Source organism: Ovis canadensis, chromosome 1 (genome assembly GCF_042477335.2).
Source record: "Ovis canadensis isolate MfBH-ARS-UI-01 breed Bighorn chromosome 1, ARS-UI_OviCan_v2, whole genome shotgun sequence".
NCBI lineage: Eukaryota > Metazoa > Chordata > Mammalia > Artiodactyla > Bovidae > Ovis > Ovis canadensis.
This window is the reverse complement of record NC_091245.1, coordinates 20,273,842-20,289,105: the sequence shown is the minus strand read 5'-3', so window position 1 is coordinate 20,289,105 and position 15,264 is coordinate 20,273,842. Positions and strand designations below refer to the sequence as shown.

General features: G+C 36.7%; 1 protein-coding gene and 1 pseudogene across 2 annotated transcripts in view; one reads left to right on the top strand and one right to left on the bottom strand.

Annotated features, from left to right (window-relative positions):
- Positions 1–15,264, top strand: part of EIF2B3 (eukaryotic translation initiation factor 2B subunit gamma) — a 119,043-nt gene that overhangs the window by 40,598 nt on the left and 63,181 nt on the right. For both annotated transcript variants that reach the window (XM_069589800.1, XM_069589811.1), the window contains exons 4-5: positions 1–160; positions 12,830–12,941. In XM_069589800.1, coding sequence (XP_069445901.1) covers positions 1–160; positions 12,830–12,941 — 272 coding nt within the window. The remainder of the gene's footprint in view (positions 161–12,829; positions 12,942–15,264) is intronic.
- On the bottom strand, positions 510–1,050 carry LOC138440610 (glycine cleavage system H protein, mitochondrial pseudogene; annotated as a pseudogene).

The following is a 15,264-nucleotide window of genomic DNA, read 5'->3' as shown; positions in this document are numbered from 1 at the left end:
ACAGATGTACTGGTCCTGAGCTGTGATCTGATAACAGATGTTGCCTTACATGAGGTTGTGGACCTATTCAGAGCTCATCATGCATCACTTGCCATGTTAATGAGAAAAGGTCAAGAAAGCTTAGAACCAGTTCCAGGTCAAAAGGGGAAAAAAAAAGCAGGTAAGGAGGGTGGAGTTTGATTTATTTGTCAACTTCTTATAATTATCATTCATGCTTTCACTTAAAAACAGATATTTATTGAAAACTGACTGTGCTGTAGGCACTGTGCTAGGGGTAAAGAAGCTTATAACTATTGATTGGATTCTATATTATCCAAGAGGCTTTTGTCTACAGAGAGGAGCACTCAGAACTGTTTGCATTGTGTAACTGAATACATATACGTGAGAAACAAATCTAATTTAAAATCACTTTTTAAAAAATAATTAAAATCCAATGACAAGTTAGATATCTTTAAGCAATTAAGATTACTATTGCACATTTAGAGTGGTTGATTCTTTTTTTTTTTAAGTTGTTTCAAAGTAGTTTATTTAGGGGTTCCATTTTCACTCCTCAATAGATTTTATGTATTTCTCATATGCTTCTTCACTCATTAGTTCATCTAGTTCTGAAGGGTTACTGAATGATCAGCCAACCATCTTCATAACAAGACTTGTTGACAAGTCCTGGATTTCTGCTAGAGCTTTATTAATTTCAGTTACTTCTCCTGATAGAGGAGAATAGAGTTCACTAGCAGCTTTCACACTTTCCAAAGCACCAAACTCCTCTTGTTTGTTCAACTTCGTTCCAACTTCAGAAGGACTACAGTAAACATCTCCCAAAGCTTGCTGTGCAAAATTGCTGATTCCCACTATTCCAACACCATTTTCTGTTGTTACACATTCGTGTTTTTCTGTGAATTTCCGCACTGACAGCAGAGCAGGGCCGGTGCACAGCGCCCAGACGGCACCCGCCCACAGTCCCCAGGGCCGCAGCAAGCAGGGTGCACTGGGTGCCGAGATGGTGCGCAGGCGCAAGATGGCACACATACTCCGCACCACGCGCAGCACCATGTTCGCACGGGTGCAGAGCGTCTCCGCGCGGCACCTCTAGAATGGTTGATTCTCTTGAATACTCCAATGACCCTGAAAGTTGCTCAGTCTTGTCTGACTCTTTGCAACCCCATGGACTATACAGTTCATGGAATTCTCCAGGCCAGAATACTGGAGTGGGTAGCCTTTCCCTTCTCAAAGGGTTCTTTCAACCCGGGAATTGAACCGTCTCCCACATTGCAGACAAATTCTTTAGCTGGGCCAACACGAACCCAAAATAGCCAGTAAACAAAACAGTCATTAACCATGTTTTGTCTTGGGATTACAACATATCTTGATATTTCCCCGGATTCCAGTAGTGGGCTATTTTTTTAATTTTCAGAGAGTTACAGTAATCTTACCAGATCCAAAAGAAAAGGAATAATACTCTACTCCAGCCAGGGTTATAGAATTTGGGTTTTGGACTTATTGTTGATTTTTAGTTAAGGCATAGTTCATGACTACTTTTCCCAGAGTATTTCAGCTGAATCATTCATACTATGACTGGGCTACTTTTAATAACTGAACTTATGACCAAAAAATTTTGTTAGAGAGTACTTTTATTTAGGTTTTAGTTTTTCCTATAATGTGTTTTTTCCCCCTGGAATGATATGTCCTTTAGATTTTTCTTAGCCAGCATTATATAACCCATTGTCCTATCTTTATATATTGACATGGTCTGTTACAATTATTAGAAGCTATGTATGGTTTATTAGTATCTGATTATTATTAATAGAGCCACTAGAATGTTCATTCATAGGATTTTAGTAATGTAGTTTGTACTTTTAGCTCTCTTTTTCAGAACATTTGGTTAATTTATTATTTTGAACTATAGCATTGAAATGTCTTTCTAGGTGCTTTTTGTATTAAAGCAATCATTGATACAGATTAATCGTTGAATCCTCTTTCTATACTTCCTACGTGGATCAGTCCTTTGGTTCTTGATGTAATTTCTACTTTTGTGAGCTCTGGTTTGCTTACTCACAATTCCTTGTATTCATCCTTTTCTACCTACTAGATAGAAGCAAGTGTATTGTCAGACTTTATAAACATATATATATTTTACAAATATTATTGTTTTCTTTTTTATAATCCTCTACTTATAACAATGCAAAAAAATCAAATACCTTACTATAGTTACTCTTGGTATTATAACTTTTTTGTACATTGTATATTAGCTTTTATGTCTTAATTATCATTATAGATGAGTAGCTTTTCATAATTTTATCTTAAATTAACTATTATGTTTATTTTAAAATTGATGCTTAAATGGTAACAACATGGTTATTGGAAGTTTCTTTAAGGTGGCTCTTCTGTTTTTGAAAAAGTGTTATGTTAACTGGTAACTTGCTGTATGGTTAGATTCTGAGTACGGAGGGCAGGGGAGCTGGAAATGGTACTAGAGAGAATACAGGGATTAGACTAATGAGTTTGAACTTTATCCCTGAAACAGTAGGGATGTATTTGAGGAATTTTAAACAAGAGAATGTCATAGTCAGATTTATATTTTTGATTTTTTCATTCTTTACATGAAATTTTGAACTCCTCAGTATCTATATTTTGTTGTATTTGAGGACTAAGTTTTAAATTCTTACCATGGAATGCTATGCATTTCAATGATAAGCATTTTTTTTAAGAGTCATAAATTTCTCAGATTGTATGTTTGGTCTGCCTCTTGACTGCTCTTATGTGCCAGAATAGCCAGTGGTCCTCTCTTTCTCAGATATTGTTTAATAGTCTGGATCCGTTAGATCCAAGTTTCCCAAACAGTGTTCTTACTGGCTTATGGGAGAATGGCTAATGGCTAGATGTTTCAGGACCCATCTTTCTTCGTGTTGCCACTTCCCTCTTAGATTTTTAGGAACTAAAGATACTGAGGAGGGCAGGATCAAATTAATTTATGTTTGGATTTTTGGAGCTTATTCTTCCCCCTGCTGCAAGCCTTTACATGTGATGTTCTCTGCCAGAAATGCTCTCCCCTTACCTGAAACACATGCACTCTAAATCCAACTTAACTTCAAGTTATCTGCTGAGAGAGGCCTTCCTTGACCCTCTAATTCAACCCCTATTTGCCTATATATGGCAGCCCTACTCTTGTACTTACTCTCTCCTCTATTGAACTATAAGCTCCATGAAAATAGGAGTCATGTCTGTTTTGTTTAGTTTATCCCCACATCTGGCTCAGTTATGGCCCATGGTGACCAGTTACTAGATACTACTGAATGGTTGAGGGGCCTGCCTATAAAGGTATCTCTTATTGCCCTCAAGGTAAGAGAAAGTATATTCAAGCCCTAGATGTTTAAGTCCTAAAAATTAGAGTCTAAGTTGTAGTTGGATTCATGAATGGGTATTATAGGAGTCTGAGTTTCAGCAATATACAATATACTGACACTACATTGCCTTTTTTTTTTTTTTTTTTAATTTAATCTTAGTTCCCTGACCAGCGATCAAACCTAAGCCCCAGCCAGAAGAAGCACGGAGTCCTAAATACTTGATCACCAGGGAATTCCCATTGCCTATTAATTTGTGTTTAGAAATGTTTCCAAGATTTTTCAATTAAACAGCTGCTGCTGTAGCATGGTTGTTAAATGCACAGGTTCTGGAATTCAGACTGAGTGGGCTTCAGTGCTCAAAAACTGTGCAGTCTTGGACAAATTATCTAACTAACCTGAACTTCATTTTCTTTAGCTGTAAAATGAGACTGAATCTTTTGAGGATTTTTGTGTGAGAATTAAATGAGATGTCTGTAAATCAGGCAATCTACTTCTTGAAACAGCATAGTTGGCCCTCTATATCCAGGTTTCACAATATGAATTCAACCAACCAGTTGTATAAAGATTTCCGTTTACCAACCCTTGCTTAGAAAATCCAAGATCCAAAATCTTCTCTCTCAATTTCAGTGAGAACATATTGTATTTATTTCGCTTCATCACAGATAACAGGTTTACTAAGAGGCTTTTTTTCCCGGGCATTCTTCTATACAACTGTTTAATGCTATTAAAATTATGGTTTTCTGATACAAATTATTGATTATTATCTCTACAGTTCCCGTGTCTCTTGGAATGTTTGAAATGGAAAATGTTGTAGGAAACTGAATGGTTCAGAATTTGAACTCATGGCTTCTAACTCCACAGCCTTGACTTTCTAGTTCATTTCTTTATTTAAAAAATTTAATGTTAATTTTTTATCAATGTGTTATTTAACTTACCCAGTTCACTGTAGTATTTCTCAAACTCTCCCCTAGTTCTCAGAGTAATGGATAGCTTTGGTCCAGACTGTGTTAAGTCCTTTCAGTCGTGTTCAGCTGTTTGCAACCCCATGGACTGTAGCCTGCCATGATCCTCTGTCCAACAGAGTTTCCAGGCAAGAATACTAGAATGGGTTGCCATGCCTTTCTCCAGGGGATCTTTCTGACCCAGGGATTGAACCAGTGTCTCTTATGTCTCCTGCATTGGCAGGCAGGTTCTTTACCTGGGTCCAAACTAGATCAATATATATCAGGGTGCTTCAGAATCTCACAAATGAAAGCTGTCACTTGGTTGTCACCTGTCAGTCAGCTTAGCTCCCTCTGTATTAACACATGTTGGCAGGCAGTTCTGAGCCTGTATTTCTTTTGCTTCAGCTTCCTTTATTTCTCTCAAAGCTCTACTTCAACAAGCAAACTTCTACTCCTGTTTAGGCTTCTGATTTATCTTTTTTTCTCTTCTCAATCTCATTCTTTCTGCCCCAACCTGTTTTTTCCCCTAATTATGTCCAACAGAAGTGATTGAAACTCCTGCGTACTCAAAACTGAAATTCTTGTGTTTGAGGAATCAGTGTACAGAAATAAGTTCAAATATAGTAGAAATTGTATGTCATGGTGTGATAGGTACAATAGCAGGAACATGTACAAAATACAGGGAGCAATTTAATGTTTCAGTTACAGGGAAGTGTGTTTCAAGGCATAATATTTGAAAAGAAGGAGGTGAGTGATTTACTTAGGTATATATATATGGGGGTTGCAACTTATTACAATATACTATGACTAACCCCCATCCTGTCTATCCCACCATACTCGGAGGCAGCCACTTAACATTTTTAGCCAATTTTTTTTTCACATTTAATCCCACATCTCAAATGACATGCTTTTGTTTGCTGTGTCTTGATATTTTTAGTTTTAGGAATTATCTACTTACTTTCTACTGTGAAACTTAAAGATTTAGTTCTGTTTTACCATACCCTCTCCCCCCACACACAAGGCATGTAAATTTCCAGTCTCCCCAGCTTCCTAATACAGTGACATACTTATATTGTAGTGTTGATTAACTGAATATATGTTTACATTATTATGAGCTTATAAATGATATTCACAGCAGAACCTTGTAGTATGTTGTTATTTTTCTCTTTATTTTCCTAAAAATTGTCCTGTTTTTTCATTTGCCTAATTTTCTATGTATTTATTACCAATTCAACCTTAATCCCAGTTGTGTGAATTTCCTCCTCTAATTAGTTTCCAACAGTCTAAGTATTCCCAGAATTTCAAATTCTTGAAGATCTCTCTCCTAGATTCTGGATTAGTTGCTCTGCTATAGAACTGTCTTTTTTGGTTCACCCTTCATTCTCATATCTTGCACCTCATATTTTCCTCTTTCTTAGCTTATGTACCTTTGTGGATGTGTGTATAAAAATATATCTTCTGGTAGCCTCCTAAGATGGGGTTTGTGAAAAATAAATTTTGTGAGCTTTTGCACGTCTTTATTCTGTTCTCATACTTATTGGATATTTTGGCTGGATATAAAATTCTCATGGAAATCCTGACCCCTCAAAATTTTGAAGGTATTATTTCACTATACTCTAGCTTTTCTGTGAAGTCCAATGGCATAGTGATTCTTGAGGCTTTTCCCTTTCTAGAAACTTATAGAATCTTATTATTTCCAAACTTTTAAAATTTCACATTGATATGCCTTAGGATTTGATTGTCATCTCTTGTGTTGAATGACATCTCTTGTGTTGGATGATCTCTTGGGCCTTTCAATCTGAAAATTCAAGTCCTCAGTTCTGAAATTTTTGTCTCAAATTAATCTCCTTTTTTAAAAAAAAATTAAGTGAATTTTTATTCATACATGTTTAATTTTCTCTTAGACTCCAATTCTCTGTTTTGTTTGCCTGTTTTTTTTTTTTCATTAAAGTATGTTTAGTTGGTTTACAATATTATCTAAGTTTCAGGTGTACATCATAGTGATTCAGTTTCTAAAGATTATATTCCATTTATAGTTATTATAAAACACTGACTATATTCCCTGTGCTGTACAATCTATTTTTTTTAGCTTATTTATTTTATACATGGTTGTTTGTGCCTGTTAATACCCTACCTCTGTTATGTCTCCATCTTCCTTCTCCCCACTGGTAACCACTAAGTGTTGTCTATAGCTGTGAGTCTGTTTCTTTTTATTTTTTAAATTTCACATATAAGTGATAACATACTGTGTGTGTCTTTCTCATCTGACTTATTTCGTTAAGTAAGTGTAATACTCTCCAGGTCCCTACATGTTGCTACAAATGGCAAATTTCATTCTTTTTTATGTCTTGCTGAAGAACTCTCTACTGCAAGTTCTGAACAATGTTAACTTAGATTTTCCATTAAGAATTTTTAAGTTTTATGCTTGACACATAATTCCTTGATCCAAACAGATTTGTCTTTTGTATATGGTATCAGGTTGGCTTTTTTTTTTCCCCATGTAGATGTCCCTTCTTCCTTGCTCCATTTGTTAAATAGACCTTTTCTCCAAGGAGAAAAGGTGAGAATCTTCTAGCAAAGCATAAGTTATGAATTTACATAACCTAATCACAAGTATGATATCTCATTACTTTTCCCCCTTGCTGGATAGAAGCAAGTAGCTAGGCCAGCCCATATTCAATGGGAGAGGATACAGAAGGGTGTGAATGCTAGGAAGCTGTTACAATTCTTTGAGCCTGCCTACCAAAGCTGAACCCGCTAATATATCTAGGGCTTTAGCTGGGACAGCCAAGTTTCTTTCTTTAAAAAAAGATATTTATTTATTTATCTAGTTGTGTCGAGTCTTAGTTGTGGCATGAGAACTCATAGTTGCAGCATATGGGATTTAATTTCCTGACCAGGGATTGAACCCAGGCCCCCTGCATTGGAAGTGTGAAGTCTTAGCCACTGGACAACCAGAGAAGTCCCTTTCTTTTTTCATTTAGTCTCTTACACAGGAGGCTAGCCCAGGCTTGCTCACATGGCAGCAGCTGTACGTTCTAAGAAAATAACAGAAGCTACACAATGTCTTGAGGCCCAAAATCAGAACTTACATTGTGTTACTTCCTCCAAACTCTTGTTAGTCAAAGTTAGTCACTAGACCAACCTAGATATAAAGGATGGGGAACTAACCTTACTTTTTTTTTTTTCCCCTTCTGGTCAGCACTGTTTTTTTTCCTCCCACTTTTTTGTTGTGGTAAAAAACACGTAACATAAAATTTAGTTTAGTGGCATTAAATACATTTATAATGTGGAGCACCATCACCTCTACCCTTCTCCATAATTCTTCTCATCTTATAAAACTGAAACTTCATAGCCATTAAATATAAATCCCCATTTTCTCCCTCGTAGCCCATGGCAAATGCCATCTGCTTTCTGTCTGTATGATTTTGGCTACCTTAATTTAAGTACCATATATAAGTAGATTTATATAGTATTTGTCTTTTTGTCACTGTCTTTTTTTCACTTAGTACAGTGTCCTCAAAGTGTATCTATGTGGTAGCATATTTTAGGATTTCCTTCCTTTTTAAGCTGAATAATATTCTCTTATGTGTATATACCACATTTTGCTTATCTGTTTAGTTCACAGATGGACATTTGGGTTGCTTCTACATTTTAACTATTTTGAGTAATGCTGCTATGAACGTGGGTATACGAATATCTCTTCAAGACCTTACTTTCATTCCTTCAGGTATATACCCAGAAGTGGAATTGCTGGATCATATTGTAATTCTATTTTTAATTTTTTAAGGAACCACCATGCTGGTTTCCACAGTGGGCTACCATTTTACATTCTAGGCTCTATTTCTTGATGGGAAGAGCTACAACAAATCTGTAACCCTTTTAAATCTATAATATACACTGTTACTTTTTATTTGCTAATATTTTATTCAGGATTCTTATATTTATATAATGAGTGAAGTTGCCTGTAATCTTCCTTTCTCGTATCTTTGTCTGATTTTGGCATCAGAATCATACTGGCCTCATGAAATGAGATGAAATTCCCCACCCCAAACATATGACCTGTCACAGGGCTGGTGCACAAATATATTTATTAGTTGAATGAATAAATGGATAAGTAAATGACTAAAGAGGAAACAGAGAAGAAAAAAACAACTGGAAAAATATATGGATAGTTGGTTATGACAGATTTTTTTAAGTTGGGAGATCATAGTTTTAACTGCCTTCTTAACCTTATTTGTGTAAGCTTTCTCTTAGGATGGACAGTCTTAGGATGTTCTTGCTCTGCTTCCCAGGTGGAATTCACTTTGTTAATGCAGAACAGAAAGAAACCTATCCAAGTATCTATAATTTGTATCATATTCTGAGGTCCTAGTTACTATGGTAGCTACAAAGAAGCCAATACAAGGAGGGGGCCTGAGAGTGAGGGAAATGTGACTGAAGTGCAACATAGCTGAAAAATTGATTTGTTGGAAATTATTGCTCCCAGGACATTGAGTAATTCAAGGTTTCTGTGGGCCAGAGGAGTTGGATAGGGTAAGCACTCCAAATATATCCAAAAATAACATCTCTGTGTTATTTCTTTTTAAAATATTGGCTTGTAATCAGACCTTTGCAGACTTTGTTATATTCTCAAGTTTCCATGTAATGGATGAATTGATATATGTCACAGTTGCTTTGTGGCATTTGAAATTCTCTGTAAAATATAGCTTCAGTTGAAATTCTCTGTAAATTTCATATTGACATTCTTTTTTTTTAATTTTTAAAATTAATTTATTTATTTTAATTGGAGGCTAATTACTTTACCATATTGTGGTGGGTTTTGCCATACATTGACGTGAATCTGCCACAGGTGTACATGTCTGTGCATCCCAAACCCCACCCCCCACCTCCCTCCCCATCCCATCTCTCTGGGTTGTCCCAGTGCACCGGCTTTGAGTACCCTGTTTCATGCATTGAACTTGGACTGGTCATCTATTTCAGATATGATAATATACATGTTTCAATGCTATTCTCTCAAATCATCCCAACCTTGCCTTCTCCCACAGAGTCCAAAAGTCTGTTCTTTATATTTGTGTCTCTTTTGCTGTCTTGCATATAGGGTCATCATTACCATCTTTCTAAATTCCATATATATGTGTTAATATACTGTATTGGTGTTTTTCTTTCTGACTTACTTCACTCTGTATAATAGGCTCCAGTTTCATCCACCTCATTAGAACTGACTCAAATGTGTTCTTTTTAATAGCTGAGTAATATTCTATTGTGTATATGTACCACAGCTTTCTTATCCATTCATCTGCCAATGGACATCTAGGTTGCATCTAAGATGTCCTAGCTATCATAAACGAATGTTGGGGTACACATGTCTCTTTCAGTTCTGGTTTTGTCGGTGTGTATGCCTAGCAGTGGGATTGCTGGGTCTTATGGCAGTTCTATTTCCAGTTTTTTAAGGAACCTCCACACTGTTCTCCACAGTGGCTGTACTAATTTGCATTCCCACCAGCAGTGTAAGAGGGTTCCCTTCTCTCCACACCCTTTCTAGCATTTACTATTTGTAGACTTTTGATAGCAGCATATTAGCATTATTTATCCTTCCTTCTTTGGAGTTCACTTATCTTGGTAATAAAAAGAAAAGTGTAATTTTTTATGACAGTTTCTCCCTATTCAGATTAAAACACTGCATGTGAGCTAAGCAAAAAACATTTGAAAGAATGAATGCTTTCAAGAACCTGAACTAATAAACACATTGTACACTTGAGTGAAACATTTGGTTTTAGGTATAGGCAGCTGCAGCCAACAGGGAAGCATATTAGGTTATATAGTGGCCTTTGTTTGTCAATAGGAGGTAGACAAGTTCATCTTTAGAGATGGCCATTTTTCCTAGAACTCAACTTTTAGTTTTTCTCTTTCAAAGAGGTATTAAATCATTGCTTTATTTGATTGTTGTGAAGATCAAATGAGAGTGTGTCTTTTGTTTAATTTTTTATTTTTTATTTTTTTTTAATTTTTATTTATTTATTTATTTTAGTTTTTTATTTTTTAAATTTTAAAATCTTTAATTCTTACATGCATTCCCAAACATGAACCCCCCTCCCACCTCCCTCCCCATAACATCTTTCTGGGTCATCCCCATGCACCAGCCCCAAGCATGCTGCATCCTGCATCAGACATAGACTGGCGATTCAATTCACATGATAGTATATATGTTAGAATGTCATTCTCCCAAATCATCCCACCCTCTCCCTCTCCCTCTGAGTCCAAAAGTCCGTTATACACATCTGTGTCTCTTTCCCTGTCTTGCATACAGGGTCGTCATTGCCATCTTCCTAAATTCCATATATATGTGTTAGTATACTGTATTGGTGTTTTTCTTTCTGGCTTACTTCACTCTGTATAATCGGCTCCAGTTTCATCCATCTCATCAGAACTGATTCAAATGAATTCTTTTTAACGGCTGAGTAATACTCCATTGTGTATATGTACCACAGCTTTCTTATCCATTCATCTGCTGATGGACATCTAGGTTGTTTCCATGTCCTGGCTATTATAAACAGTGCTGCGATGAACATTGGGGTACATGTGTCTCTTTCAATTCTGGTTTCCTCAGTGTGTATGCCCAGCAGTGGGATTGCTGGGTCATAAGGTAGTTCTATTTGCAATTTTTTAAGGAATCTCCACACTGTTCTCCATAGTGGCTGTACTAGTTTGCATTCGCACCAACAGTGTAGGAGGGTTCCCTTTTCTCCACACCCTCTCCAGCATTTATTGCTTGCAGATTTTTGGATCGCAGCCATTCTGACTGGTGTGAAGTGGTACCTCATTGTGGTTTTGATTTGCATTTCTCTAATAATGAGTGATGTTGAGCATCTTTTCATGTGTTTGTTAGCCATCCGTATGTCTTCTTTGGAGAAATGTCTATTTAGTTCTTTGGCCCATTTTTTGATTGGGTCGTTTATTTTTCTGGAGTTGAGCTGCATAAGTTGCTTGTATATTTTTGAGATTAGTTGTTTGTCAGTTGCTTCATTTGCTATTATTTTCTCCCATTCAGAAGGCTGTCTTTTCACCTTGCTTATATTTTCCTTTGTTGTGCAGAAGCTTTTAATTTTAATTAGATCCCATTTGTTTATTTTTGCTTTTATTTCCAGAATTTTTTGTTTAATTTTTTAAACGTAAACATTTTACTTGATGTTTTAGTTAAAAGCACTAAATACAGTTTTACAGATACTATTAATTCATTTAGTTCTCCTAACAATCCTGTGAGGTAGGTGTCGGCACTATTATTTCCTTCTTACAGATGAAATTGAGGAATAGAAGTTTAGTATTTTGCTCAAAGATGTACAGCTAGTATGTGGAATTCATACCCAAGTAGTCTAACTTCAGAAGCTCTCTTCTTAATCATTACACTATGCTGTCTCTATGTGAAAATGCTTTTGTAAACTATAAACAGATACTGTACGGATGTTACTGGCAGATTTTATTAAGTGTTCAACATTGTACTAGATGTTGTGGCAGATCTAAAGGAATCATAAATCTGCCTTTTTAGAATTTGTAATCTTGTTGGGGGAAAGAAATATGACACAGAAGACAGCAATAATATGGCCGCCTATAAGATCACTGTCTGCCAGAGAACTCTCCTCATCTAGTAAATATGTGCCTTATTTTCTTTCATTGCTCCCCTCCACAGCATAGAATCTAGTGTCTAATACACATATAGTTACTGTTGGCTAAATGTGGATGTCCTTAAATACTATTCCCATTTACACAGTGAGCAGACCTAGGTTATTATTTACAGAGAAGCAGTTGTACTTTCCTTCTGTTCCATGCAGTGAACTTGAGATTCATCCACTTAATTTGGCTAAGCAGTATCTTGATTGCCCCTCTTTTTCTTTAACTTTTCTTTTTTTGTATTTACTTATTATTTTTAACAAATAAAAATTATATGTTTAAGATAAGCAGCATAAAGTTTTGATATATGTAACCATTATAAAATGACCACCACAAACTAATTAAAATATCCATCATCTCGTTAACTGTTCAATTTTTTATATAATTTCACATTTACAGGTTATAGGGGTAGTACAGAGATTGCATATATCCTTTACCCAGATTCCCCCCTCTTTCCCTCTTATGTATTCAATATATCTGATGTATATACAATATATTATATAATCATTATTTTTCTGAATTATTTATGAGAATAAATTGCAGATATGATTCCCTTTGCCTTTAACACATCAGTGTGTGTCTTTCCCCCATACTCCCAGCCCAAAAAGGACAATCTCCTAAGATAGGAAATTACATTGGCATAACACTTCAGTCTGCAGACTTTATTCAAGTTCACTAGCTAACCTAATTATATCCTCTAGAGCAATACAAAAAAATTCTGACTGCCCATGTTTTAAACACTGTGATGAGTACATGTTAAATAATACTCCTGTATTTGGTTCCAAAAGCATTGTGAGCAGGTGCCCTGTCCCCTCACTTAGTCACACAGGCATGGCCAATGGCTTTGTCTGATTTTCCTTTTTGTGTGTGATTCAGTGGAGCAGCGTGACTTCGTTGGAGTGGACAGCACAGGCAAGAGGCTGCTCTTCATGGCTAATGAAGCAGACTTGGATGAGGAGCTGATCATTAAGGGATCCATCCTACAGAAGTAAGCCCTGGGGTTTTTCTTTTTGGCAGTTCTCCTTGTCTTAAAACAAAATAAAACCACCCAGTGGATGGGAAAAACGAAATGAAAACTAGTTTAATCTCTGTGAAACTGACAAAAGTATGTGAATGTTTTCCCATGAGGTAGGATAGAGGCTTTTCTTCACTACACAAGCTTAGCTTTTCCCTATGTCTTTTCTGGCCACGGTAGAATCAGATCCTGCTTCAGAGCAGAGCAAGTGGCTGTGGAGAGAACAGGAAACAGAACTATCTTTCGACAGTGTTATAGAGCTTCCTGTTTTTTGTTTAACCATGGTAAACACACAACGTAAAATTAATCACTTTAACCATTTTTAAGGGTACAGTTCAGTAGCATTATGTGTATTGATTGTTGTGAAGCAGATTTCTGAAACTTTTTCATCTTGCAAACATGAAACTCACAACTCTCCTTTATCTCCTCTCCCCAGCCCCCAGTAACCACCATTTGACTTTCTGTTTTTCTGAATTTGACTACTATAAGTACCATTTATAAGTGAAATCATATACTATTTGTGTTTGTCACTGACTTCTTTCACTTCATTAGTATAATGTCCTCTAGGTTTATTCACATTGTAGCATGTGTCAGAATTTTTTTTCCTTTTCAAGGCTTCTTAAATTCCATTGTGTATATACACCACATTTTCTCTATCTGTTAATCAATCAGTGGACATTTGGGTTGCTTCCACCTCTTGGCTTTTGTGAATAATGCTGCAGTGAACATGGATGTACAAATATCCCTTTGAGATCCTGCTTTGAATTCTTCTGGATATATACCAGAGGTGAGATTGCTGGATTATTTGATAGTTCCCTATTTTTTATTTTTTGAGGAGTGTCCATACTGTTTTCCATTTTACAATCCCACCAACCATGCACAAAGGTTCTAATTGCTCTATATTCTCATTAACATGCGTTGTTTTCTGTTTTGTTTTGTTTTTGATAGTAGTCATCCCAATGGCTACACATAGGCAACATAGTCACATTTTCTTTAATCAGCATTTTATTGACTACTTCAGAAGCCACTATCCTCAGTGGGCATCACTGCCTGATGCCGCTACATAGCAATGCTTAATAAATGTTTGGAACCTGGATGAAGTGAATGTGAGGGAAAATTGGGAAAGAAAAGTGTCTTACTGGTTGGCATGTTTTTTCCGCTGGTTGGTGTGTTTTTTCCTGTTTGTTTGTTTTGCTCTCCAGCACAGTAGAGGTAGAAGACATATTTTAGTGTATATATTTTAATGAAAATGAAGTTAAACTCTAGTTTCAATTGGCCCAGTTACCCTAGAGCTTTGGTTGTCTCATCTGTAAAAATGAGTTTAATAATAATAGGGCTGCTATGGGAAATTTGTTGTTGTTCAGTCATTCAGTCATGTCCAACTCTTTGCGACCCCATGAACTGCAGCACACCGGGTTTCCCTGTCCTTCACCATCTCCTGGAGTTTGCTCAAACTCACGTCCATTGAATCAGTGGTGCCATCCAACCATCTCGTCCTCTGTCATCCCCTTCTCCTGCCTTCAGTCTTTCCCAGCATCAGGGTCTTTTCCAATGAGTCAGCTCTTCGCATCAGATGGCCAGAGTATTGGAGCTTCAGATTCAGCATCAGTCCTTCCAATAAATGTATGCAAAACAGTTAGCATAATGCCTGTTCCATAGTAGGTGACCAAAACATAGTAAACATCACCTATAAACAGCTCTTGAGGAAAACACTTGTGAATTAAAGTGGCTACTTCAGGTTTTATCACAGAACTTCCTACTACTAGTTTCTAATCAAGTGTGAGAAATAATTTAAAAACCGGCAGAGGGACTTCCCTGGTGATACAGTAGATAAGAATCCACCTGCCAATGCAGGGGACACAGGTTCGGTCCCTGGTCCTAGAAGATTCAACATGCCATGGAGGAACTAAGCCCATGCGCCATGATTGCTGAGCCCGAGTGCTGCAATTACTGAAGCCTGTGTGTCTAGAGCCTGGGTGCCACAAGAGAAGCCATTGTAGTGAGAAGCCTCGGCACTGCAACAAAGAGTAGCCCCTGCTCGTCGCAACAAAGGCCCAGCACAACCATTAAATAAATAAGTAAACTTAAAAAATTTAAAAACTGGCAGTTTCAACAGTAGCAAACACAGTAGGATAATTAAACACAATAAAGCTCAAAAATTGGTGACCAAGGAAAGAAGCAAGATTCCAATAAGGAACAGAAAGGAAGAGCAGTAGGCTCTCAGCTCCGCCCTATCAGCATTCCCCAGAATCCATACTGATGTCTTAATGAAATCCTGCAAATTCTCACTAATAGC